General features: G+C 45.7%; 1 protein-coding gene and 1 non-coding gene across 4 annotated transcripts in view; both read left to right on the top strand.

Moving 5' to 3' along the window:
• Positions 1-23,490, top strand: part of COP1 (COP1 E3 ubiquitin ligase) — a 121,526-nt gene extending 98,036 nt beyond the window's left edge. For all 3 annotated transcript variants that reach the window (XM_010715810.1, XM_019618630.1, XM_010715809.1), the window contains 2 exons: positions 20,426-20,470; positions 22,371-23,490. In XM_010715810.1, coding sequence (XP_010714112.1) covers positions 20,426-20,470; positions 22,371-22,388 — 63 coding nt within the window. In that variant the 3' untranslated portion in view covers positions 22,389-23,490. The remainder of the gene's footprint in view (positions 1-20,425; positions 20,471-22,370) is intronic.
• On the top strand, positions 5,682-5,814 carry LOC116217021. Its single transcript, XR_004160858.1, has one exon.
• Positions 23,491-24,718: the final 1,228 nt, after the last annotated feature.

The raw sequence follows: 24,718 nt of genomic DNA, 5'->3' as shown, positions 1-24,718 counted from the left end.
TGTAAGTGGCTGTTTCTCTCCTGTCGGGCTTCTGTTGCTTTTGTAAACATCAGTTCTTTATTCAGGTCTGAATTTTATAACAGATGAGCCAAAGTCAGGGGGTCAGCTGTAACCTTGACTTCATTCCCAACTCCATCCTTAGCTCCCTGCTGTACCGTAATGCTGCAAGGCACCAGCAGAGAGGTAGCAGGATTTGTGTAGCCCTTCACATAAACTGTATCCCAAACAATACCACGTGATAGAAAATTACTTCTATAACAGTGTTGCTTGGGGGTACCCTTGTGTGTTCTGTGAAGGGAAAATAAGAGCAGATTCAGACATTTGCTTTTCAAATTAGGTGTTTAGGACTTCTTTTCTTCTTCACGAGTCCTCTGCAGTGCTGTTGTTGGACCCTTGGCCTGAATTCTGATATATGTCCTGCTGAGCTGTAAAGACACTGAATCCAATGACTGATAGAGGTGTTGGTTGGTCAGATGGTGCCTAGAAACCTGCTTACTGTGAGTTGTAAGCTTCTCTTTTGCCAGGCTTGTTCTTCTTGTGGGAGAGCTCAGCCTCAGGGGATTTTTGCCCTCTGTAGCACTAGGGCTTAGAGGTGTTAGGCTTGCTTTCTGAACTCATAGCCTTTGGATAGGAAGGCCTATCCTTATTATTTTATATTTTTTTTAAATAATGCTGCTGTCCCCGTTCTCATCTCTCTACACTGAAATCTGTAAGTCACTGTTGGAATGAAGCAGAGGAGATGTGTAGGTACCAGAGCTGGCACGTATTGACTGATCTCAAGCTCTGACAAAAGCTGCTTTCCTTCAAATTCATCACAAAGGCTACTTGAGCAACCACTGTTACCCTTTCCCCTCTTCAGTTCATCTGGCTTTTGTGAAGTGCCATCTGTTTCGAAGTCTCTGATTGGCACAAAGTGAGATGTGACTCCTTTAGCCAATTCTCAAGCTAGGCAGCAGTCAGTCTGTGTTTAGTGAAGCTTCTCCCATTTACGATGGGAACTGCAGGGGTCAAATTCCCATCTCAGCACTAAAGGAATAGCCTGGTTTTAGAGCAGTAAGAGCAGAGCAGGTTGGCGCTGGGCTCACCACTGCCTTTGAAGCCAGCTTCAGTGGAGCAGCACGATTCCCGCACCAAGGCCATCCAGAACCTCACTGCTGGTGTTCCTCTCTCACTGCTGCTTGATGGTGGTTTTATAACCTCATCCCCTTTAACAATTGCCACTGCTTCAGTCAGAACAACCTCAGGGTACTCTTTTTCTCATTCTCTGGCACACCTGCTGATGCTGAGTTCTGCCAGGTCACCACCGTTCCGTTGTCGCAGTTCATGAGCTGCACCAACCTTTTGCTCTGGTGCTCCCAATTAAGTGGTTGTACTGGCAAGGATTTAATGTTATACGGAATCTAAATGAAGTGAAAAAAATATTAAATGATTTTTTTTTTTTTTTCTTCCTGGCGCAAGATTTTGATCAGATGATTTAATCTCTGGGTGAAAGGGAAGTGGAAGCATTTATGCACAGGTGGTTTTGTCTGCAAAAGCTTTGCTTTATGTAGGTCTTTACAGTAACAGTTACTGCTTGGCTTTGGAACGACTGTTCTGAAGGTTTCCTTATGCTTTCTGCACTGCCGTTATCAGTAGCAAAAACCCTGAGAACCTTGCAACGTGTGACTGGTTCAGTTTCAATCACATTGCCTGCTGGTAGAGGAAGAATTAAGGCTTTTGTGGGGCCGGTTTTCCCCTGGCAAAAAGGATTGATGCATCTCTTTCAGGTATAGGGTTTGAATTTTGGGTGGTCCTTTGTGGAGCCGGGAGTTGGACTCGATGATCCTTCTGGGTTCCTACTCAGGAATGGATTAATCTCTAACCTACTGAAATAAGACTGCTTTTCTTTCTGCTGTTGTCCCAGCCTAATTCTCACTGAGGGCAGACGAGCGAGCTACCTGCATGCAGTGGTCACCCCATCAATGAATCCAACTGCCTGGCTGTGTAATTAGGCTGTGTAATTATTGTACGTAGAGTACATACAGAATTATACTAATCAGCCCTGCCTGAGGAAGGGAATCCAGTGCAGCTGGAAAATTACGCTTAGTAAGTTAATGGGTACCTTGTAGATGGGAGTGATGCTGTTAGTGAAGGTTGTGCAGCTCAATAGAGCTGTGCTCACCCTTACACGAGGCACTCTGAATTCTGCAGGGGAGGTCTTCAAACAGTTGTGCCTCTCTTATGTTAGGGCCCATCACCATCACTTTCTGAGCTCTTATCTAGTCGCTAAGGCTGTAGAAAAGTAAGCTGCTTGCTGCAGCATTGGATTTTCTAGATTTATTTAGTATGTCTGAAATGAATATTAAGAGGTGCAGCCTGGGGAGCAGGCAGATAGAACTGCATTGTTTTCCACTTCTAATGATGAGAGATTCTGGAGGGAAGATAAGCAATATTGCATGTACAAGGAGGAAAGATTGGTTCAGATCTACTTAAAGGGAAAAAAAAAAGGCAATAATAATAATTCCTTTTACCTGTAATCTGCAGATAGCATTATAAATTAATTGCAGCGGGAGGAGAAGAAGCTGCTTCTCTTTTCACTACCCCACTAACAGGGACTCCACATTCTCAGCCAAGCCTCCAGCGTAAGGCAGCATATATGATTATTTTTTCTTCCTCATTTCCTGGTTGATCAATTTGATTGTCTGAGCCCTTGTTCTTCCAGGAAAAAATTTTTCTACCAAGCAAGCTTCTCTGGCCACGTTCGTTCTCCTGACCACGGCGTGATGGAAAGCCTGTCTCATCTGGGAAGTATGTGCTCGTGGAAAGCCGTGATCGTTTAGAGCGAAATATCCTTGATTAAAGTAGGAGCTTAATGGTGCTTCTGTATGTGCTTTGGTTTAGAACATGCACGTTAGCTCCAGCATTTGAAGGGATGAATTTGAGCCAGCAGTAGTTTGAAAAAAGAAAAAGGAAAAAAAAAAAAAAAGAGAAAATGAGCTGGAAGTGAAATACAGATGTCCTTATTTAGTACAAAAGAATTCATCTCTCTGTAGGCTTTCTGTTTTCGTTAGGTTCTTGCTTGACTTGACAATGCAAAAGAAGAAATTTAAACTCTCGGAAACTCTTTGAAAATGTGAAGGAAAGCAGGAGTGAGCAGCTTGTGGAACTTGTGTTCTGGTGCTGCAGCCTGCATTGGGAATGCACGAGGTGGCTTTGTTTCAGGGTGCGAGGGGATGTATTTACCTTACAGAGAGTAAGCAGAGTCACGCTGTGAAAATCGCTCTGCTGATGCTCAGAAGTTTGTATAAGAAAAATACTGCTTTAAAGATTTCTTTTAGATAAATGTTTGGATAGGTGTACGGTGACGGGGTGAGGAGGCACAGCTGGCTGGCAGCAGCTTTCCCAGTATCCTGGAGTGGACCTCTGCAATCACCCTGTGGCTCTCAGAGTGATGCTTCTTGCTTTCCCCAGGAGCAGAGCAGGCTGAACATACAGGTGGGACAAGGGCTGCTTCCTTGTGAGCCCACTGCACAATTCTTAGCTTTTGATAGTCATCCTGAACTGGAATTACAGCTCCCTTCCCACTGCAGAACTGGTGATAGCTCGTGTTTGGGCAGGCTCTTAAGGCTTCCATTCTCCTTTATGTGCAGGTTGAAAGTGCTTTTACAGTGCTGACAAGTGTGTTCTCAGCCAGGCGGGGGCTCCTGTATTAATTTCAGATAACACGTAGATGTGGAATCGGAGTCCCTCTCCCTATAAATAAAAGGGGATGAAGTAATGAACCTGTCGCAAGCTGAGCCGCGTTGTCTCTGTCCCTTACCCTGCGTGTGTGCTGCGTGGGGCTTTTTGGAGGCCGTTTCTTCCTGTGTCATTTATTTCCTCCTTGGATGCCTTAGCTGGGGCAGTAGATGATCATGAACTCCCTGCAGGAGCTGTCTTTCTGCTGATGATGTGGCAGAGCACATAGTTTTGCTGTGACGGGAAATAAGCTGTGCTTAGTCCTGGCAAAGAACAGTTGTTGTTATTTTCAGATTGACTGTACTTTGTCCTGTATTTCTTCCCATCTCTGCTCTGACTTGCTCTCGGGTTCCAGCAGCCCGCGAGGAAGCAGCAGGTACCTGCTCCAGAGCCGTGATGTACGTGGAGGAGTGAGCAAACAGCAGCATCTCTGCAGAAAGAGTATTTAAAAGGCAATAAGCCAGGGAGGAGGAAGCAGATTAGGTTAAAAATATAAACTAAAACTGATCAAATGCCAGAAGTGTTTGCTGTCATCAGCAGAGCTCGGGTGTATAGCCCCCTACTTACGTTGCTGGAGGATATCCAGAGGTGCTGTGCACCTCAGCACCAGGGGCTCATTCATTCACTCATTCCTGCAATTCCAGTAGTATGTAACACAATTTTTTCTTTATGTACTTGAATCTTTTTAAACGTCCTTTTTGCTATTAGTGTTGTCGTGGCTTAATGGATTTCTTGATAGCTGAGCTCCTCTTTCTGATACAGTTTTGTTAATCTGTGTTCAGAAAGACAGTGTGTAAAAATCACTCCTTTCAATTTGAGATATCCGGAGATAATTTTTATACCCACTGTGTGAAAATAACTTGAACAGTAGTAGAATTATCCGTTGTAAGAGAGGTGATTTTGCTTGTGAATTGGGTTTAAAGATAAAATCTTCCTCATTCCTGAGACCTGGATTTCCTATTCATTGCTCTCTGTTAAGATTAATCGGGAGCAAAGCTTAATCCAGAAGGTGATTGAATTGTCCTTAAACAGTGATGTAGAACATTACCCACTTGATCGAAATCCTTTTACAGTCTTGCAGTGCTAAGAAATCACAGGCCTTGTGAGCTGCTTGTGATGTGCACCATGTGAAGGAGGACGCTGCTGCTTCACTTGCTGCCTCTTTGGAAAGAATAATGTTTTCAGAGTTTTTTTGTACTACAGTTGCTGTATCTTTTAAGAATTAATGCCTTCTGTAGCTCCTCTTTTTCAGCAAGAAGTGCATGGAGCTCGTAGCTTGTCCTAAATCTCCACTTATAGAACACGACAATGATTTCTAGGGGTTTACTTGCCCCTTTTGGAGGCCCAAGAACAAGGAGGAGCATCTCATTCTCCAGGGCTTTTGGGCTGGCATGCATGAACTCCGTGGTCCATCGCTTCATTTCAGGACTCCCAGCTGAGAATGGTTTGTGATGGGGAACATTTGGGATCTGGTAGTACTCATTTGAGATGCATGTACCACATCCAACAACAACAACAACAAAAAAACAACACAGCAGCTTGTTGTTTAATGGCCTTGCTGTAAGGATGCTGGCAGCCAGCACGCTGCTGGCATGCTGCTCCCTGTAGTTTAGGAGGGTAGTCAAGGCCAGGAGATTTAGGGGCTTATTAAAGGCACTGCGGCTTCAGGCACTCCTGCTAGCTAGCAGTCACCTAGCAAATAAGAAAGACTAAGAAAGAGTCTTTGGGGTGTTGCTGAGTGCTGTTATTCCTGTGCTTTGTGCAGTCTCTTTCTTGTGGCCAGAATGATTTTGACCTTCTGAGTTAAACTTCCCACTTTCTGATACTTTTCTAGTATTTGAATCCTTTTTCTGACAGCTTATTTGCATGCATTAAAATCATGTTTCATTTCAGATTGGATACGGTCAGAAGCTTGGGATAAAAGACTCTAATAAAAGTCTGCTTTAATCACAAAATGCTCGAGGACTGGAAGCTGTTGGGACCAGTTGGGGGCAAAACAAGTGTTTTGTCCACCCTTGCAGTCTTCCTAGAGTAAAGTGGAGGTCTCTGTCTGCTTTAGGAGAGCCAACTAAACTGGATCGTTCCCCTCCATACATGTTTTATGCCAAAATGTGTGAGGACAGCTTGTTCTGCTGCCAGCTGCAGTGGTCCTACAGCATGGGGAGGGCCATTGGGCAACCCAAAGTTGTGTGTAATTGCTTAGAGCTAGGCCAGCCATGTAGTTTAAAGCAAGATTACAATCATAGCTATTGCATTTTCCTTTTTTTTTTTTTTTTTTAAAAAAAAGTCCTCATTTGGTTTATAGGTGGAAGTGATTGAATTCCCTCTGGAGAGATGCACAGGTGTGGGACAGGGCTCCTAGGTTTCTGTTCCCTCTCAATTCTTCCTGCTGCTTCGTGAAGCAGTAATTTGCTGCAAGCCAGGCTTTCACTTGTGATTGGAAATGACTGTGCAAAACCTTGTCAAAGCTGCTCACATCCCAGAGTCATTTAAAATATATATGGGTATTTATACCTAAAAGGCACTTTGGAGCTCCCTGGGATGCCAGGGGCCGCTGCAGTCGTTGCTGGTGTCCCCAGATGGGACCTGGGGAATCTTCTCGCCGTGTTTGTCTGGCCAGAGAGCCCACAGACTGAAAGGAAAAGCGAGTAGGATGAAATTGCTCTCTCTGGGGTTTCGGGTGATTATTAAGTGCTGGCCTACTGCCTGGTGAGACGGATCTGGAAGAGGTGGCTGCAGCTGTACAGCTGAAAAGTTGTGCTTTTAATTGCTAACTAATTAAAGTTACCATTTGCATTTGGGGTTTTCCTTTTTTAAAGAATGACTTGATATTATACACGAAATTGCTAGCGCTGCTTATTCAGAGCACAACCGAACCAGGAACTTTCTCTTGCCGTTTTGCTGGTGCATCTGGGTTTCACCTATTGCATCTTTGCCATCTGGATTTTATGACTTCTCCACTGGTAGCCCTTGTCCTTCTAGTCCTTGACCCCCCTCACTCTGGGGATACGATCCAGTAATGTTTTCCCTTTTGTCTTTGTAAACAATAGGCAGTCAGACTAACAGTGAAAGTACAAAGTCAAGGGAGCTTTGCAGATTCAGCTTGACAACTCCTCTCTGAATTATTTAAAGACCTTAGACAAAAAAAGCCCATCAGGATTTTCGGATGACTTCTCCTCTAGTATTGTGGAGAATACCTGGTATGTGAGTCCCACTGATTTTACCCATTGAAATCCACACGATTAGTATAATAGCAAATGCAATTAGAATTTGGGGGCTACCTCCTGATATCCCTCCAGAAGTGACTGAGTTACAGGGAGCTGTAAGAAAGAATGGGAGTTTTCTCTCTAGCTGTAAGGATTGTGTGCAGAGATTGGGTTGTTTTTTCTTCTCACAATCAGTGAACTTGTCTAAGAACATCCTACCTTTTCTTCTGACTCCAATTTCAGTTTTTGGTAGGCTGTTAATTTTGCATTCTCGTAGTTTTGAAATCTGCGATGCTTTTCTACAGTTGAATGACTCGGTGATTTCTGATCTCTCGGATGCATTTCTGTTGCTGGTTTCACCTGTCCTTCTGGATTCTGGGGCATTTTAGATGGATGGGATCAGGGAAGCAAGCAGAGGAGCGCAATTGATTCCTTTAGATGATGTGCAGTTCATTATTACCTTTTGAATAGGTCATTCTGCAGAACTAAGTAGGGAAGATGTCATGCTTTGCACTTACTGCACTAAAGCTATAAAGCTGAGCTCTCATCATTCTCAATACCTAAGGCATAGCCATCATCTCTTCCTGCTCACTTCTCCCTCAGATGAATACAATAGAGAAAGCATCAGCAGAAGGATATTAGAGAAACAACCTCTTATGTATCATCTGTACAATCTATGGTTTTGTTTAATGAAGTTCTTCACCTTCAGTGTCAGAGCTTTACTCCTTATTAAAATTCAATTTACTGTACTGTCTTTCAGTACCAGCAGTACCATTTGGTAATCAGCACTGATATTTTGCAGTGTGGCCTGCCTTTGAAAGCTCGCTTGCAGAAGTGCTGTGTGGGCTGCAACATACCTTCCTTCAGCAATTCCAAGATTTCTTTTAGCTTCCAAGTGGAAGATAACACTCTGCCTCCCAGCCTTGCTAACGTGACCCAGCTCGAGGTCCAGTTGAGCCACCTTTGCATGTGCCCATACTGATAAGGATTTACAGAGACCACGCTGATGCCAAGCCAGTCTGACTCCAGCCCTCTTTGTGGTCACGGGTGAGCAAGGAAATGTCTCTGTTGGCGAGGAGAGAACTCCCTGCTCAGCTGCTCCAGCCCTATTCATGCTTACCCTGTAGCACCAGAACAGAACGCAGAAGAGGAAAACAGAGGCTGTAGCCATTTCCATTGCCAATCTCAAGTTTATCAGCCTATTACCTCCTATTAATTTTCTTATGTGTTCATCAGTGCAATCGATGAAAATATTTGCTCGCTGCATCTGGAGCACTTGGAAAAACAGCATTTTCAGGAGAGACAGCTTCCTGTTTCTGGAGACTAGAGAAGGCAACATGATATGGTAAAACTTGCACTGCCTTGTCTACATTGCAGGAGGCTTCAGGTGTGTAGCACTGCACTTGGTCTGCTTATACCATTAAATAGATTGAATGTTGAAGGAGAGCAGCAGGTTATGAATGATTTCAAGATTAATGGAAAGTATTGTTTTACTTTAATTAAACTTGTATTCATTAAATCAAAGTCCTCTTCTTCAAATAGGTGTATGTTATAAATAGCTTTAGTATGGGGGTAATTTCATGAAGCTTGTATGCACGCTAATGTTAGCATTTTCTCTGCAAGACACAGTTTGTTCCTTTTCTCTCACCAGGTTCTGGTGATTTCATTTGTGGCACACCAAAGCCATACCATGTTCTAGGGTGCTGTACAGGGCTTTGGCCTTCTGCCTTTCCCTGAGATCTCCCCTAGCTTTTTCTGACACATCTCCTCCCACTCTGCCAAAAACTCTTATGTGGAAACATTTGTGTTCAGAGTTGCATCTTGGTTTATGTATTTTCTCCTGCTTTAGAAAAAAAGGCTGTGTGTATATATTTTTATATTTCCTATAGTGGTTATACAGCTACAGGTCGAGCTATCTTACCCTTCCCTTTGCTGTTCTTACCACCATACTGCTGCAGCCCTTTGGGTGGAAGCAACCTATGGGGATCAGATGCTTTTGTTCTCCTGTTGTGTCTCGCTTCCCTGACCCTTGCTTGTAGCTCTGCTTGTCGCATAGATGCCTAAACCTCTGTCTTCTCTGCATGCAATGTTAGCTAGAGGTATAGCATCTTAGGCATGCACTCATTTTGGCCCTGCAGACAGCATCTTCAGTATTGACAGCTAGACCCTTGGTTTCATTTCAGTTGCTATTAAAAACCCCACTCCTGGCCGAAGGAGAATAACTGAAACCATGCACTGAAACCCTTATATTTCTTCGTTCAGTTAGTCAGTGTGTTTCACAGGTATCAGAGCACTTGGGTCTCTGTGCAGTATTATTCCAAGGCCTATCAACAAAATGGTGAGGATATTATCGTACGTTTCAAACCTTCAAAGTTGTCTTGGATGTGGAGGGAGATGCTGAAAGTGTGTGTTTTGAGTCACCATTACCCCTAAACCTCCATGTAGCACAAGTCAGGTGTTACAGATTGCATTCTTCAATCAGCAGGAAGCTTGGAGTTTTGCAGTGCCCCATTTCCCTGCCTGGCACTGCCACCAGCACAACGTAGCAGCACACCGCTGCTACGCAACCTGTGCAGTAGCTGTCATACCTCCTGTGCTGTTGCTGTAGCATCAGGGTTTGGAGGTGGGATTTCACTTCAAAAGGGACGTTATTGCAGTTCAAAGCTTGCAAATTAACTGTCAGAATGTGGTTGTCTTAATGTGAGCTTTTTTCTCCCGTCTGCATCAGGCGAAGGTGGAGGTGACTTTCATTAGCACAGTGCAAAGAAGCCATGATCAGTACGAGACCCAATTTGCTGGGTATTGTCCAAACAGACAGCAAGTGACAGCCTATTGCCCCTGAAGGTTTGACAGCCAAACCGTCCAAAATGAACGGTAGCAGAGTATGAATCTGTTATCAGTTTAAATAAATTGATTTCCTCAGTCCGTCAGCCATTCCATGAGATTTTGCCAAGATGTTCCCCTCTTGCTGACCCAGCCAGCCTGCCTCAGCATGGATCTCTTCATCATTCCTGACATCTTTTAGTGTTAACCCATTCTCCTGCGCTGATTGCCACCATCTATGTTTGATTGTTCTTCTCCAGGGTATCCCCTCAAAGCAAAAGCAGAAGTGGGCAGAGTGCATGGGAGATAGCAGACATTGGCGTAGGTCCTACAAAGCAAGTGCCCTGTATACCAAGTGTGCATAGGTGTGAGCTATGGGATAGGAAGAGCCACGAGCACAGTGCATGTTGGATGCAGTACGTTCAGCCTCACCTGGCAGACCTGTGGCTTAGTGTGATTAACAGCAATCATTTGTGCCCCTGGACTGTTTGGGAGAGAAATGCAGATGGAACAGATTTCTCATCAGCAAATAAGTAAATACCACAGCTCAGAAGAGAAATGCTTATTAAGAGAGCTAAATCTCAATGGCATTACTCCCTGCTTTTTGTCTTCAGTTCCTAGTTGTGAACATCAGGATTAACCTGGGGCAAATCCAGCGGGTGTGTTGCCTCTGTTTCCCCACGTGTCAAAGTAGGATAATAGTTGGTTGGCTCGCCAGGACATTTGTTACACTTAATTAATGTTGTAATGTGCCTTTGGTTCCTCTGATAGAACGTGCTGTGTGAATGCTAAGTTGTTTTTACTGATTGGATTGTTAATTAAATGTGCGCATATAAATGATTTATTGGTGTTAGGAAAAAAATAAGCCTTAATAATTTAAAATGTTAACATCAAGGGGGTTGGGTCAGTTTTAAGACTGTATCATCCGCCTGTGTAGAGGTTTGAAGCTGGTACTGAAAATGTAGAGGATGGTATTGGGATAGAGGGGAAGCAGGAGCTTGACCAGCAGTTGGCTTATTTAGTGGTATTTCTTCATGGGGGCTGATTTAACAGCAGCACCCAAGCTGTAATGCCTGGTGCAGGGATGCCATCAGCATGCACTGAGCTTCAGAGAGCAGGGAACATGACATGTCGTCCTGGCCCAACTTGGAAACCGTTTGTCAGCATGCAGAAGAGAGCGCTTCAGTTCGGCGCAGCAGATGACATGCAAAATTTGTTCCTGTGAAGCAGGGGAAAAAAAACAACACAAAAGAAAGTATGTCTGGGGGAATGTGTGTCTGCCAGGCTGCTGACATGGATCACTGCCTGCTGAACACTCCTGGCCCTGCAACAGTTATTTTCCCCACCAGGTAACGTGGAGTTTCAGTCTCCAGTCACAAGGCTTCTGCCTCCGTATATTCTTTTCTTTTTTTCCTGGCTGGGCAGATGTTTGAGGTGAAAGTGAAAATGAGCTGTAGCTGCAAGCCAAAGCAGGGACCAAAGGAACAGATATGTTGTCAGAGTGTGCTAGTGAGGTCAGGGACTTAGGAGGATGGAGAGCTGAGAAGATGTGTGGAAGTAGATACAGTTGGTCAAAGAATGGGTTACGGGGACTGGAGGGGAGGGTTAGCCAGCATCCATTCCCTGTCAGAACCCAAGCAAGGTGTGTGTGCTGGTGTGGGAGATAAGATAGCGTGTTGGAGGCAAAAGGGTCGAAAAGGAAGGGAGGCAGGATTTACAAAGCTGGTGTCAAAGCTGGGCACCTGAAGCTTAAATAAAGAGCGCAGAATGGAGGGGTGTGGTGTGAGATCCAGTGCTAAGGAGAATGGTCTCAGATATAAAGCTTCTGAGGCTATGGACAGATGGTGTGGGAGAGATCAGAGTGCTCTTGCACAGACCAGTGTGTGAAGATTAGAAAGAGGAAACTGAGCAGCTGGATTTAGTGTTGCTGGAAAAGAAAGCCCTGGTGTGGTGAAAATGAGAAGAGAACAGAAGAGAGATGGAAGAACATGGGAGTGTGAAAGAAAGAGGCACATGAGGACTAACTAAATGCAAAGAAATGCTTAAACAAATTGGAGTTAGCCCTTTACAATAGGTCAAGGAGAACTCTCCCCTCTTGGAAAGGGTAGATAACAGCAGGACAAGGGAAAATGGTTTGAAGTTGAGGGAGGGCAGATTGAGGTTGGATGTCAGGGGGAAGTTCTTTGCCATGAGAGCGGTGAGGTGCTGGAACAGCTGCCCAGGGAGGCTGTGGATGCCCCGTCCATCCCTGGAGGTGTTCAAGGCCAGGTTGGATGGGGCCCTGGGCAGCCTGGGCTGCTCTGAAATGTGGAGGTTGTTGGCCCTGCGTGTGGCAGGGGGTTGGAGATTCATGGTCCTTGAGGTTCCTTCCCAACCCTGGCCGTTCCGTGATTCTGTGAAGGAGTGTGTTGTAAATGGAGGAGGACCAAGAGGCTGGGTAACAGAAAAAGATGGCTTTAGCATCTCTCAGGGGTTCCCATCAGCACCTGTTCCCCCCACTCCGCAGCCCAGAGCAGCAGTTGGAAGCAGGGCTCTTTGCTATGCACCGGAAGCCTTCAGCACCCATGGTAGGCTGCGTTTATAGGGTGAGCTGCTTGTGCAATTCCAGGATAGCTTGGTCTGAAAAGGCTTTTCACGTTCTACTGACTTCTATTTACAGCCTCTGATCCCTGATGGCTTGCAGTTGGTCTGCATAAGATGAAAATCTAAACTACCGGATTTAGATCACATTTCTGAGTACTCTTAGGCAGACTTTGTGGCAGTGTCTGGGATCACACGTTTTGTTTCTGATTAAATGAGCATTTGGGAGAGAAATGTATAGCAATAGCAATAGTAAGTGCTAGCACCCTGGGGCTTCCTTTTGCCACACGCAGCTCTGATGGGCAGGGCAGTATGACCTTGGTTGGGAAGAGATTAAATTCATCACCTCCAGCATGAGGTAATGACTGAGCACAACAAACAGGAGGAGGGAGGGAAGGAGGAAAATGTATGGGCAGCAAGAATGTGGTTCTTGGACGATGCAGTTGTGAAGCAATGCTGCGTTGCAATATGTAGAATTGCCAAATGAATGTTTGGGGGCTTTAGAACTAACAGAATAGATGCTAAAAGCTGTTTTCACTAAACTAATGCCTAACCACTTCCTGTAGCTTTACAATATTGATGCTAATGTGTTGCATGTTTATGTACATATTTTTTGTAGGCTTATTGCAAGCTGTATTTATGTACTGCTGATGCTTTGTTCAAGGCCTTGAGCTGTTTGTTTATGGCAAGTGTCTGAAATCCCAGGATATAGGATGATAGAAACAAGCAGCTTTAGAGACTTTGCCGCATATAATGGGCACCAGAGCTCAGCAGTCCCACACACACAGGACGAGAAGACTTGCCCTTTGGGAAGAATGAGGGCTGGCAGGGTGTGTACGTTAATACCAACGTAATTTGCTTTTAATGTATGTCAGTCTACCTTGCCTGATGGGGAGTGTGCAACAGCTGTTAGAGCTGTGTCGTTCAGTCTGCATTAGATGCAAAGTAATAAGGCTCTGACAAGTTATCCTCGTGTTGAATTCTAAATAAATTGGGTGCTCATCAAAAATGGTTTTGTTCCAAAGCACCTAAATGATAGAGGCTGTTGCCCATAACCGTAATCAGCAGGGTTACCATCCTGGGCTGGGCTTTGCTGGCTGGCTCTTGCCTTTGCACAGCTTGCCTTGCTCTCTTCAGTCATCGCCATTGGCCTCCGTTTCCATCTTGAATTCAGAAGATGGTGTAGGAAGGAGCAGATTGGTGCCTGTCCGCGTGCTGCTCCATACACGTGTGCCTGTTTTCTTGGAGCCTGCTCTTCAGTTGCCGTGTTGATCTTGTTTTCTTGAGAGCTACATGCTGAAAAGAAAGGTCACGCTATGAAAAAGTGATTTCTCACTTGGCTGAGAGATGGCTTACTATTTATTTGAGTATGTCATTGGAGCAAGTCTTGGACTGCTTGCCTCTGAGCACCCGTGGGCTGTGAATACAGAGACCTGTCTGTATGATAGCGAATGAGCCTCCAGTTATACGGTTTCTTCTTGTGCTGAGTTCTGTCTGAATAAAAGTAGAAAAATACATTAAGTGTAAAATCCATAAATGAGAAGACTGCTTCTTCTGGGAGGCTTTCGTAGGGCTGGAATGAGGGATGTATTCACGTCCTGGGAGTTGTGGTTGGAAAATACCAGTTGTGGATGTGTCAGGAAACTTTTAATAAAAGTGTCCACGGTAAAGAGGTGAAAGGATGGGATTGCAGAAAAATGAGAGCAGGGATTCAACAAGATGCTGACTTTCTACCTGTGCACATTTCCCAGCGAGGCTAGATTCATCTTGTGCAGAAGCTGCAAGCTCTGCATGAGGCAGAATGATGAAAACTAATTTGTTTGAAAGCTTTTTCTCCTTTATAGAGTACCCGTGAATTCCTACGTGAGAGGAAAGCGCATATGTGATTGTGGGCAACCCTTTCTAAAGAAAGCAACTTGAAGGAGTGTTGTCATCTGTAAATCTCTAGGTTAATGTGTTAAGAAAATACCTTTATGATGCTGTGCAGGTGTGGCTGTGTAGCATTTATAAACCTAGAGGGGAAAAAAATTGTCTGTGCAGCTGGAGCTAGAAAGAGGCACAGATGAGACCTTTTTAGATTGAGTTGTTGCATTTCTCCCCCCCCCCAGATAAGCCTAAGGAGGCTTTATCTCCGTGTACAAAGGAATTACCTTCGGAACGAGATAAAAATACAGTTTCTAAGGCTTAAAAACGACTGTTTAGGCACGTGTTCTGTTCCAGGTTTAAAAGCTGGATGGTGCTGCTACTGAAATGCCTTGGTGTGACATGGTTTGTATGGAAGACCTCTTTCTTTAAAAAGCTGCTCAGTTTAAAGAATTAATTAATTTCTGCTCAGACCTGATGTTCCCAGAGTGGATAGCATCCTGTTGAATTTATTCCACAGGGATTGATGTTAGGCAGGTGTGATGGCACGTGAAGTGGGCGCTGGAGCACGGGGAGATAACAGGTTGGACACTGCTGCTAACCACTGCACCATGCAGCTGTTCATCGATAACGATTGTACTGCAACAATGGAAAGAAGAGAATTCCACATGCAAAGTACTGCCCTGCTGGGGAGAGGTGTAATTTATTGGTTGGACTTTTTAGCATTTGATTTTGTATGCCGGAGGTTCATCTTGTTTCGCAGGTTGGAATTTGTAATTTTCTTTCAAAAACAAAAGCTGACTTGAGTCATGCAACAAGAAAATAGCTGGATCTCAGGGGATTTAGAGTGAAAAGCCATTATAATCTGCTAATTACAAGATGAAGAGCAGTCAAGCATTGGTGTTCTGTTGGGGAACCACTTTCACGCATCTTGATACATGGAAAGGCTTCGTGCATGGTGTCGGTGTGAGAACTTTCCATGGAATATGTCTTGAGTAATAGCCATCTCCTGTAAGGACTAAGTAGCTTTGCTGTTAAAAAATGGCTTTCTGTGCAAGCTGCACTAGATTTAATCCAACTGTGCACTTTAATTCTGCCTATAAATAACATAAAACAATGGCCATTTGAGCACAAGCTTTCTCAGCTAGTATATCTTGCTATTGTATCAACAGCTTTTCTTAATTAGAGCTCTAGCTCCTTTGAATACGTGTTTGGGGCTGAGCTGCTTGAAAGAGAATTGCTGACAAACCAGGCTTTTGTTAGCAAAAACGTCTGCTGGGGCGGGAAGGTGAGAAGTTGTTAATTTAAAATAAGTTCTTTAAGAATCCTAACTGTGAATCTATAGAACAAATCTAGCTGAAAATGCAGAAAACTCGCGCTTACCTCAATGACGATGGGGCTGGAAGTTTTGAAGGGAATGTGGTTTATTTATGCAGAAGGGTAGGGATAGGAGAGGCACGAGTTCATCTTCTGTAATTATTTATAAGACATTGAAAGTCCCAAATAAGATTTTGAGTCTGTTGTGTGAACACGTGCACATATAATTTGGAGAAAAATCTTGCTCCACCATCGGTACATTAATCTTCCTAACAAGCAATTTCTTCAGCCCGTTGCATTCTTGTTGCTATTTGTAGGAGACAGGGGAGAGTGCAAAAGTAGGAAATAAGTCCACGTTGTCTCTTTTCTCCATTAAGCAGGCTTCTTCCTCAGCGCAGTCCTTGTGGGAAGCAGCTGGCCAAGTTGGTTTGAAGCTTAGTTGCGTCTGGTTAATGGCACTGAGGAGTGCTGCTGCATCTTTTATGTGTTTGCATACGCAGTTAAAGCATTGTCTGTTAGCTACCCAGTGCATTTAGCAGCTCTTCAAGAGCTCCGACTCCGGTCTGGTTGGACCAGCAATCACAAAACTATTCCATTTGCAAACTGTAGAAGTGTAGGTTGTGTTCATACACAAGTGCTCCGATTCATACTGGAGGGGCAGAGATGTTTCAAGTGTGCATCTGAGCTCTTTGTGTGGATGATGCTTCAGCTTTTCCTTCAGGGAAAGTTGCAGCAGAGAGTGGAAAGGTCTGAATTTAAGCTTTGGTGTATGTGGGTTAGCAGCGGGTGAGTGGTCTTGCAAAGAGGATTAAAGGAAAAAAAGATAAGTTATTTGTGTTCATCTTGCCTGTACCTTTTGGGACGGGCCCTCTAAAAAATTATCGGGAGAGGAAGACCTTAAGCAACTTGCCTGTGATTTCCAGGAGCCCACTGATGAGGGATGCACAGCATCTGGAGGCTGAGGGTGTCCTGCTCACCTCTTTGTTGACAGGGGGGGCTGGCAGAGATGGGTTATGCAATTGCACTGCAGAGTTGTATGCTTGAGTGCCAGTGTGTGCCCATCCAAGAAGCTGTGCCCTTATTGTGGCTCTAACAACTATCCATCTGGGGTGACTTTCATCCAGTTACGCCCACCGATGTTTTCTTGCACAGAGCTACAGCCCTTACTTCCTATCACACTGAAGCAGCTCTGACAATTTTCAGGGCATCAGTTGTTCAGCTGAGTTACCTCAAGCTTCAGGAAACTTCCAGAGCAATTCTGATTCTCTGACTGCTCTTGCATGAATACCAGCAGCCAGCCAGGCTTGCCTTCCCCTCCCTCCCTTGTACAAATTGCCTCCCCAGGGCCATCCAAACGCAGGGCTCATCTAGGAGGAAAGGAAATCAGAGTGCTTCAAACCCAGCTGTCACCAGGTGAATAACTCCTTTGAATGATGAATGTAGCAGGTATCTCATCTACTCAGGAAGGTCCCAGATTTGATTTTGTTTTTCTTTCCCTTCAAGAATGTGCTGTAGCAATTTCTTCTTTTGGTGCAATCAGTGAAAGTCCCGTCAGATCCCAAGGGTGAGTGCTTTGAAGTTGCTTGGGGTGCGTGAGTCACATTCTTCCAGCTCCGGGTGATGGGGATGCCAGGTTCAGGTCAGAGGTGCTTCTGACTGGGCCACCTTTGCTCTCACTACGAATTCATTTTGCATAGTGCCTGTCTCCGTGTAGATCCAGTCTGTAGGAAGGAAGGGATTGGTGGTGGACTTGAGCCCTTCCCAACGTAGAGCAACTGTCTGTCAGACTTCTCATAGTAATGTCAGGGGACCTGAGGGAAAAGACAGCATGAAAGAAAGGCTGTTCTCAGCACAAGACAAGACTTCAGCCCTGGAGCATCTGTGGAACCTGCACTCTGTGTTCATCTCGATGCAAATCCTGAGGTGCACCTAGATTTGTCAATTAATCTTTTTAAAATTTGTGCATAACTCCGACTGCACAGTTCTGACAGTCCCCAGAGCCGTGCTCTTTTCTACTGATTTAACAGGACCAAAAATCTTCAACAGTCTCATGTCAGTTCTGTGGCTGTCCCTGGCTTGTTGAAATGCTGTGTTATCTCATGGCAGGGGACCCATGCACGCTGCATGGGGGGGTTGGTCTCGATGATCTCTAGAGGTCCCTTCCAACCCCTACAATTCTGTGATTCTGTGCATCACATCTCTGCCCATCATCCCTTATCTGCCCTGATGTGCATGGGGGAGGTTGCCACGTTTCATCAGGGTGCAGTAATGCGTGCTGGATGGAAAAATGCTGCTGTTTGCCAGGCAGTAAAACCTTCGCTTGATTTTTATCATGTTTGTTCTTTATTTTTGTTTTCCCCTTCAATCTTCTTTTAGCAAAGGCAGCTGGCACCTACAGCTCCTGCTGCAAAAGGCAGCTGCTCACCACCCACAGCAGGACCCAGGGATGTGTGTGTAGCAGAGTCATTCCAAAACTTGGTTACTCCAGGGCACAAGCATTCAATCGTGGTGGGTCTTCCACATCCCCCTACCTCTGCTTTGGGATCTTTGGGCTCATGCAGTAAATTAGAGAGGGATCAAAGGCCAGCCTTCCAACCATCCTGCCACGCACGGTATCAGAGAGATCAAGTAGGACGTGCAGTCAAAGCCAACAGTGGGAGCCTGTTTGTTCATGCCTGGGTGCTCACAGTGGTGCCATAGCTCTGCCAGATGAGGTGGCCATGGCAGTTGTTCTTTGAGGTAACTGTTCTACCCACCCAGGCAAACAGATTGGCTCAACGTGTGCGTTGCTGCTGGGAGGTATAAACTGACAGGGCTCACGCTGCTATCTAAGCAGCTGCACGACTTGCTTAGGGTTTTGATGCCTTGCATGTATTGCTTGTTTCACGGGCAGCACAGAAGGAAGAGCGTTGTTCCTCTAGAGGATTAAAGAGTTCCCTTGCTGTGTTCCCAGAGAAGCAATGTTGGAATGCCTAACACACGAGTCCCTGTTTGTTCAATGACAGATTTGGTGCTAATTTTGCTGCTGTCTGCTCTCATTTGTGTGTTGTGGTTGTGGATGAAAGTGGCGGAGCAGCGATTAGCTCAAGCCCTGCTGAAGAAACGGTGACTTCTGAAGAACTAGAGAGTGAGAGTATATTACCCTCTGGCGTTTTTATTTTATTTAGCAAGGTAAAACTGTTCATTGAACCAGAGTTCATTTACAGTGGTACCCCAGCAGACTGCAGCCACGGGATGAATTACCAATCACTCGCAGCGCATACAGGAATCATTCAGGCCCCAGACCATCTGTACCCAGGAGTTCACTCTTTGGCACTGTTCAGTGGATTGGTACCTGTGCCTCTCCCCCAAAATCCTATCAGGCATCCCAGAGCGATCCGCTCGCTGTTCTGGTCACCAGATCACACTTAGATCTGCATCCTTTCTGCTGTTTTTTGGATTGTACCTGTTAACCAGAAGCTGGGGAGCTCACAGGATTAGACTCTGCTAGCCTCCAAATTTATGGAAATTGGAGTATATGTTTCCTTTGAGGATGTATTTTCTTCTTGGGAGCTTTGACATTGGAGGATCATTGCTGAGATAATACCAGGAGAAGTAACTAATCCCCTAATGGACAGAACTGGAGGGTGAACAATTCCATTTCTAACAATTAGCCCACCAGAATGCTGCTCTTATCCGATCAGTGGACTTACACATCGAATGGGAATTCCCTCCCTCTGCTTCGGAGCTGGTGGCTGTGCAGGCTCCCAGAGCTCCATCCATCCAGCATGCAGCCCCATCCATCGCCCTGAGCCCCGGGCAGTGATGTGCCTGCTGCATGGCCACCTCCAGCCTGCTGAACACCGGCAGGTTTGTTCCAGTCACATTCATTAAAAATGCATGCGTTAAGTGATGGGATAATTACAGCAACTTTGAGAACGGATAGCAGCAGCAAGAGAAATTGAAAGATGTTGGAGGAAAGATATCGGCTATCGTTAGACAAAACAGTTTGTGGCAGGTGGTTTGGCAGCATATAGCATTGCTGTATATAGTGCTGCTGGATGGCTGGAAAAGGGCATGCAGGACACCAGGTAGGGAGGGGTTACTTCCAGTGCTGCTGCCATCGCTATAGAGCTCAGTTTTTTTAGGCACTGTGTCGTTCGTTTGGGATTTCCCTGCCCTAACTGATTCTGCTTGGGAGGGTGTGTTTGCACTGCTGATCACATCAGGCATTCAGGCAGCAGGGCAGAGGTCCTCCTGTCTGTGGCTGGCACACAGTGTATGCCTGAGGTTACCTGGTGGTGTGGCAGGCGTTAATTTGCGGACAACCAAGATATCTCCTAAGAAAACCCCATTGGTTCACAGGAGGTAAGCAGGTGCTGTCTTTCTGAATCATGGCAAAGCTGAAGCCCTCTTTTCCTTTCCTTCCAAATGTGGTGTATTTGCTGTTGCTTTCTGACAGCGGGGTAAGACAAAGCTACTCTTTTCCCTCTTTGTTCCGTTGGTTGGAAACCCCTTGGCTGAGCTGGAGAGCTTTTGTCACATTGATGAGTTGGTTTAGTTAGGTAGGGCACCAGAGACCTTTGTCCATATGCTGCCAAAAGACGAAATGATTGTTATTATTTGCCCACTTCACAAGGGGACTGTGAGGATTAATTCATGTTTGTAAATTGCTTTTGAGATTTAAAGCTGTGTACGAGCACTAGGGATTATTGCTTTCTAACTCTTTAAGATAATATAACTTTTATGAAGACTCATAAAAGTCTCAAAAGCATCCTGGAAGTGGGAAGAGTTAAGTTCCTTTTGCTATTAGATACACTTACAATGTTTAAGGTAAAAAGCAACTACTTCACAGCTGTTTCTTCCAAAAAAAAAAAGAAAAAGGAAAAAATGGGAAAGCAATGGCAAATAGTGACAGTGCCTCCTCTTTTTTTTTCCAGGAGTCCAACGTGCTAATTGCTGCTAACAGTCAGGGTACAATTAAGGTAAGTTATTTTGTACATCTTCTCTTTAAGCGCTCAAATCCGTTGTTAGTAAAGAGCGAGGCCACAGACATGGTACAGCCAGGAGAAAGCATCAGAGGAGGTTACCCCAGCCGTGGAAGTATGCATTTTAAATGATGTATTTGCCTCTGGCACGTGGAGGAGTGAGCATACAGCAGAGGTAGGAGCAGGGTGCAGAAAGCTGCTGGTGCTGCCCTGCACCCACTGCCCCTTGGCTCTGAACAGTGCAGAAGGGAAACCGGCCTGCATCGGGAGAGCTCGATGCTCTGCAGTGATGTGCTGCTTAAATTAAACACAGGCCTGGCACTGGGTGTTATGTATGCAATATTTTTCCTGACTGATAATAGGTGCCACGTCTCAGTTGCCACAGCAGCCGCTGCGTTTCCGCATTGGTTCGAAAGCAGCTGCGTGGCGTTGCTTTGAATGGAGAGGTTTTAAATTAGTGCTGTCTGGCACAAACATCTCCACGCGCTCGTGTTGATTTTTGTGACAGCAGAGGAGGCTCTGCATTTGCTCGCTGGCATTAGCCAGACCCCATCTTCTGGCTGGTGCAGCAGAGCTGAAAGCTGAGCTCCTGATGTGCAGCCAGCTAGAGCAGTGCTTGAAATGAGCAGGGCTGCTCCCTCGCGTTGCTTGCTCTGAGCATGTGGACTGACTTTAACAGACAGCAGCTGCCAACGTAGAGTTTTACGAAAGCAACGGCCTTCCCTGTGCACACAGAGGCTAATGTTTTGCCAGGCTTTCAGTGCTTTTCAGTCTTTCCAGAATATCTGTTCAACATATTTCTGTCCACACAATGTCAAATAACGTTTGTCCCACTTTGTGTCTCTATCAAACACACAGCCGAGCAGAAATATTGCCCAAACCCAGGTGCTGCTCCTTTGGAGAGCTCCAGGTCCAGCATTGTCCTGGATTGAACCCAGCAGCTTTCACCTCCACCGTGCTTTTGAGGCTTGGTGTTCATGCTGCAGGCTCGTAGCCCAGAGCTCTGACACTTTCCATGTCTGCTGATAAAGGAATTTACTTGCTGTCTGCAGAGTTCCATGCTGTGTTGTCACCCTTGTGAATCTGAGCTTCCTCCTCCCAGTTCTCCCTCGTGCCATCATATGACAACAATTTTCTGGAGCCAGACCAGATCCAATGGTCTGAAGGAACCTGGAAAAATCACTGAAAAAGCAGAAATTAGTCCCAAGTCATCTGTGTTTCTGTGACTAGGTTTATGTTTTTCCTCCTTTTTAGACCACGATTGGCCTGGTTACTCCTGTTACTGCCGTGTGTGATGCTTTAGCCTTTCATTTGTAGGTGATTTATTTGGCAGACTTTGGAATTGGTTGCTCATTACTTTGGTCACTTCCTTCCTACTTAAATGGGCAAAGCACAGCGATGCTTCTGATACCTTTAAGTGAATCCAGCAGCAACAGGAGTGGTTTTGCTCATGCCCTTTGCTTGTTAATGAGAGAAGGTGGAGAGAGAAATGTGTCAGCAGCCAAGGTTATTTGGATTCTGGTCTTTCTATTTGAGCTTGTTAACAGATAGTGGGGAAGGTGCGACAGTTTGGCAGTGCCCAGGAAAGGGCAGGATTTGCAGTTATGCTGTGGGCCCATCCCTCTCCACCATGGCAGCCCGTGTCCGTGGGCTTACAGCCCTCAGTTGTCCCCAGCAAAACCACCCTGGGTTGTTACAAGCTGTACAAATAGCTCAGCAGGTGACAGCCCTCATAGTGCTCATCTCATTTGTTTGATATTATTGCATGCTGGTGAATAAAGGGTAAGAGGTGGAGACAAGAAGGGTCAGACCTGTCCTAGTGATCTATATGCTGATGTAGGAGATAATGAACATCATAAATTCCTATTCTGCACGCCTTTTCTTCCCTATTAATCAGGTACTGGAGCTGGTATGAAGGCTTTTCTCAAGGCTTGAGGTACTTGGTCCTGCTGATATGCTGCAGTGTTCATCTGGGATCTTCAGTAGGACAAGAAACCGAAACCACCTTGATGTTCCTCCCCAAAACCACCATGTTTGTTTGTTTGTTTGTTTTCCCATATATGGACTTTCAAGGACATTTTTGAGGCGCTGGGAACACCGGTGAACTGTCTGCCATCAACATTAACTCCACAGACTTTGCTGCTGCTGGTGGTGGTATGGTTGTCTAATTTTTATGACAGGAAAACAAATTCTTTTAAATAAAAACAAAAAGGAATAATAAAATTTATTGAGCCACAAGCTGAAGCTGGAAGATTCTCTCTTGTTGCATATGGGAACAGATTTACTGGGGAAGGGAGCTTACCGGACCACACAGGGCTGTCCTCAGTTGCATATCTCCACTCATCTTTATCTGGACTATTCCTTCATCCCTGTCGGCATAAAGTCTCTAAGCCTTACCTGGATGTGCAAGCAATTCGCTTTCAGATACGGTTGAGTTGTTCCTTTGATTTTATTTTTTAGATGCATTAAATGTTGAGAAATGTCACCCAGGTAGACGTCGCTGGAGACTAAAGTCCTTTGGTTACCCAGAAGAGAAGGGCAGCTTCCCCTTCTTCTTCCCTTTATGGCCCTGCTCTGGCCCTAAGGGGCTGCTCCAAAGGAGAGGAGTAAGTCAGCCTTTCACCCACGTGAGCCCGGTCCTCTGCTGCCTGCCACCGACTGTGCAGAAATGATGTGAGCTGCAGCTGCCTGGGACCTGGACTGCCCTCACTGAGACATCGTGGAGAGGTGCCCTCATTGACACTGAGCTGCCTCTCTTTGACTACATCAGCTAGAGGAAAAAGCATCTTGATCCAGTTACCAAAGCCCTGCACCACTCGTCTCCCGTGTGGTCTGCTGATGTTTGCCCCTCTGCAAACCATCAATGGAAGCTGAGCGTTGTGAATGCTGTAACAGGAGAGGGGATAGAGTTGGTTTGTAACGTGTTTCAGAGCCATGATATAAGTAGCCTTATTTTTAATGGTCGTGCATACACTTAATTGTACATACGGAGGGGGAATAAACCATGATGTCTGGTTGCTGTCGTTGCTTTGTTGTCAGAAGAGCAGGGGGAGGAAGAAGGCGCAGATGGTCCCCAGGAGCAGCAGTCACACGGAGCTGCCAGCACTTGTTAAACCTGGAAGTGGAATGGGTGGGTGTAGCAGCTTTTTCTCGTTGCACGTAGTGAAGGTGCAATGCACACAGCGATACCTGTAGACAGCATTTCAATTCACAAGCGGAGCCCCTTTGAGTTCGTTCATTCTCCCTTGTGCCTCCAAGGCTTGGGGTTGCTGCATGGGGTTTTGTGTGCCGTGCGTGAGCACAGCGAGGTCTTGCTGCAGGCTTGGGCCGCCAGTCATGCAGCTGTGCCTGCTGTGTGTGAAAGGTGGTAAATGCCTGGAACTGACGTTTTACATAGCTGTACGTCAGAGCTGAGGACAGACCCTGTCCTGATCCAATGCTCGTGCTTGTTTCCAGCTGAGCTGCAGCAGACAGGTGTGCTGTAGCTCTCAGATAGAAGGGAGTGGGATGCGAATCCTTGCTGGCTTCTGGAAAGCTGTGTCCAGCTGGGAGGAAGCTGGGGGTGCTCAACTCCAAGAGCTACATGGGCAGCACCTGGTGTGCGCTGGGTCTCTTTGGGGTTGCTGACGTGCCGGGATAGTGAGAGCAAGGAGAGCAGGGAGACAGAACAGAGCATGAGATCATACTGTCTTGCTGCAGGGCTGCAGGTCTCAGCCACGTGAGTCACCAGGGTCGCTGTGATAGAAGGAATCAAGATGGGTTCCTTCGGCCTCCTGCCAAGCAGTCCGTCTCAGTTTTCACTGCGCTCTCAGGGTGGGTGCCTGTGCCTGAGATCCCTGCCTTGGATGCTGGGTTTCCCTCAGCCTGTCTCATTTATTGGTGCCCATTGATTTGTTTTGATTTGAGCTGCTGCTGTTGTGTCTGGTGTTGTGACAGGACCCCTCGGGCACATTTCTTGTCCCCCTGCTCCATGCCACGAGCAGCCACTTGGCAGCTGCCTTCATTCCTCCTCTGCTCCCTACTTGAATGTCCTCTGGACTTTAAATTGAAATGGCTCTGATGAGGATGAGATGTTGAAAACAGAAGGGAAAAAAAACAGCTATTTTGAATGCTGTAAGGTTACTCCTTGAATAAAGCAGTGAAAACAGTTTAACATTAGCCTCCTTTATTTTCTAGGTTTTCATTCCGCTTCAATCAAGATAAAATGCAAATTCAGAGTCTGGCCCTAATTAGAAACACAGCAGC

The sequence above is a fragment of the Meleagris gallopavo genome, chromosome 10, assembly GCF_000146605.3.
Source record: "Meleagris gallopavo isolate NT-WF06-2002-E0010 breed Aviagen turkey brand Nicholas breeding stock chromosome 10, Turkey_5.1, whole genome shotgun sequence".
NCBI lineage: Eukaryota > Metazoa > Chordata > Aves > Galliformes > Phasianidae > Meleagris > Meleagris gallopavo.
This window is presented reverse-complemented; position numbering and strand designations above follow the sequence as displayed.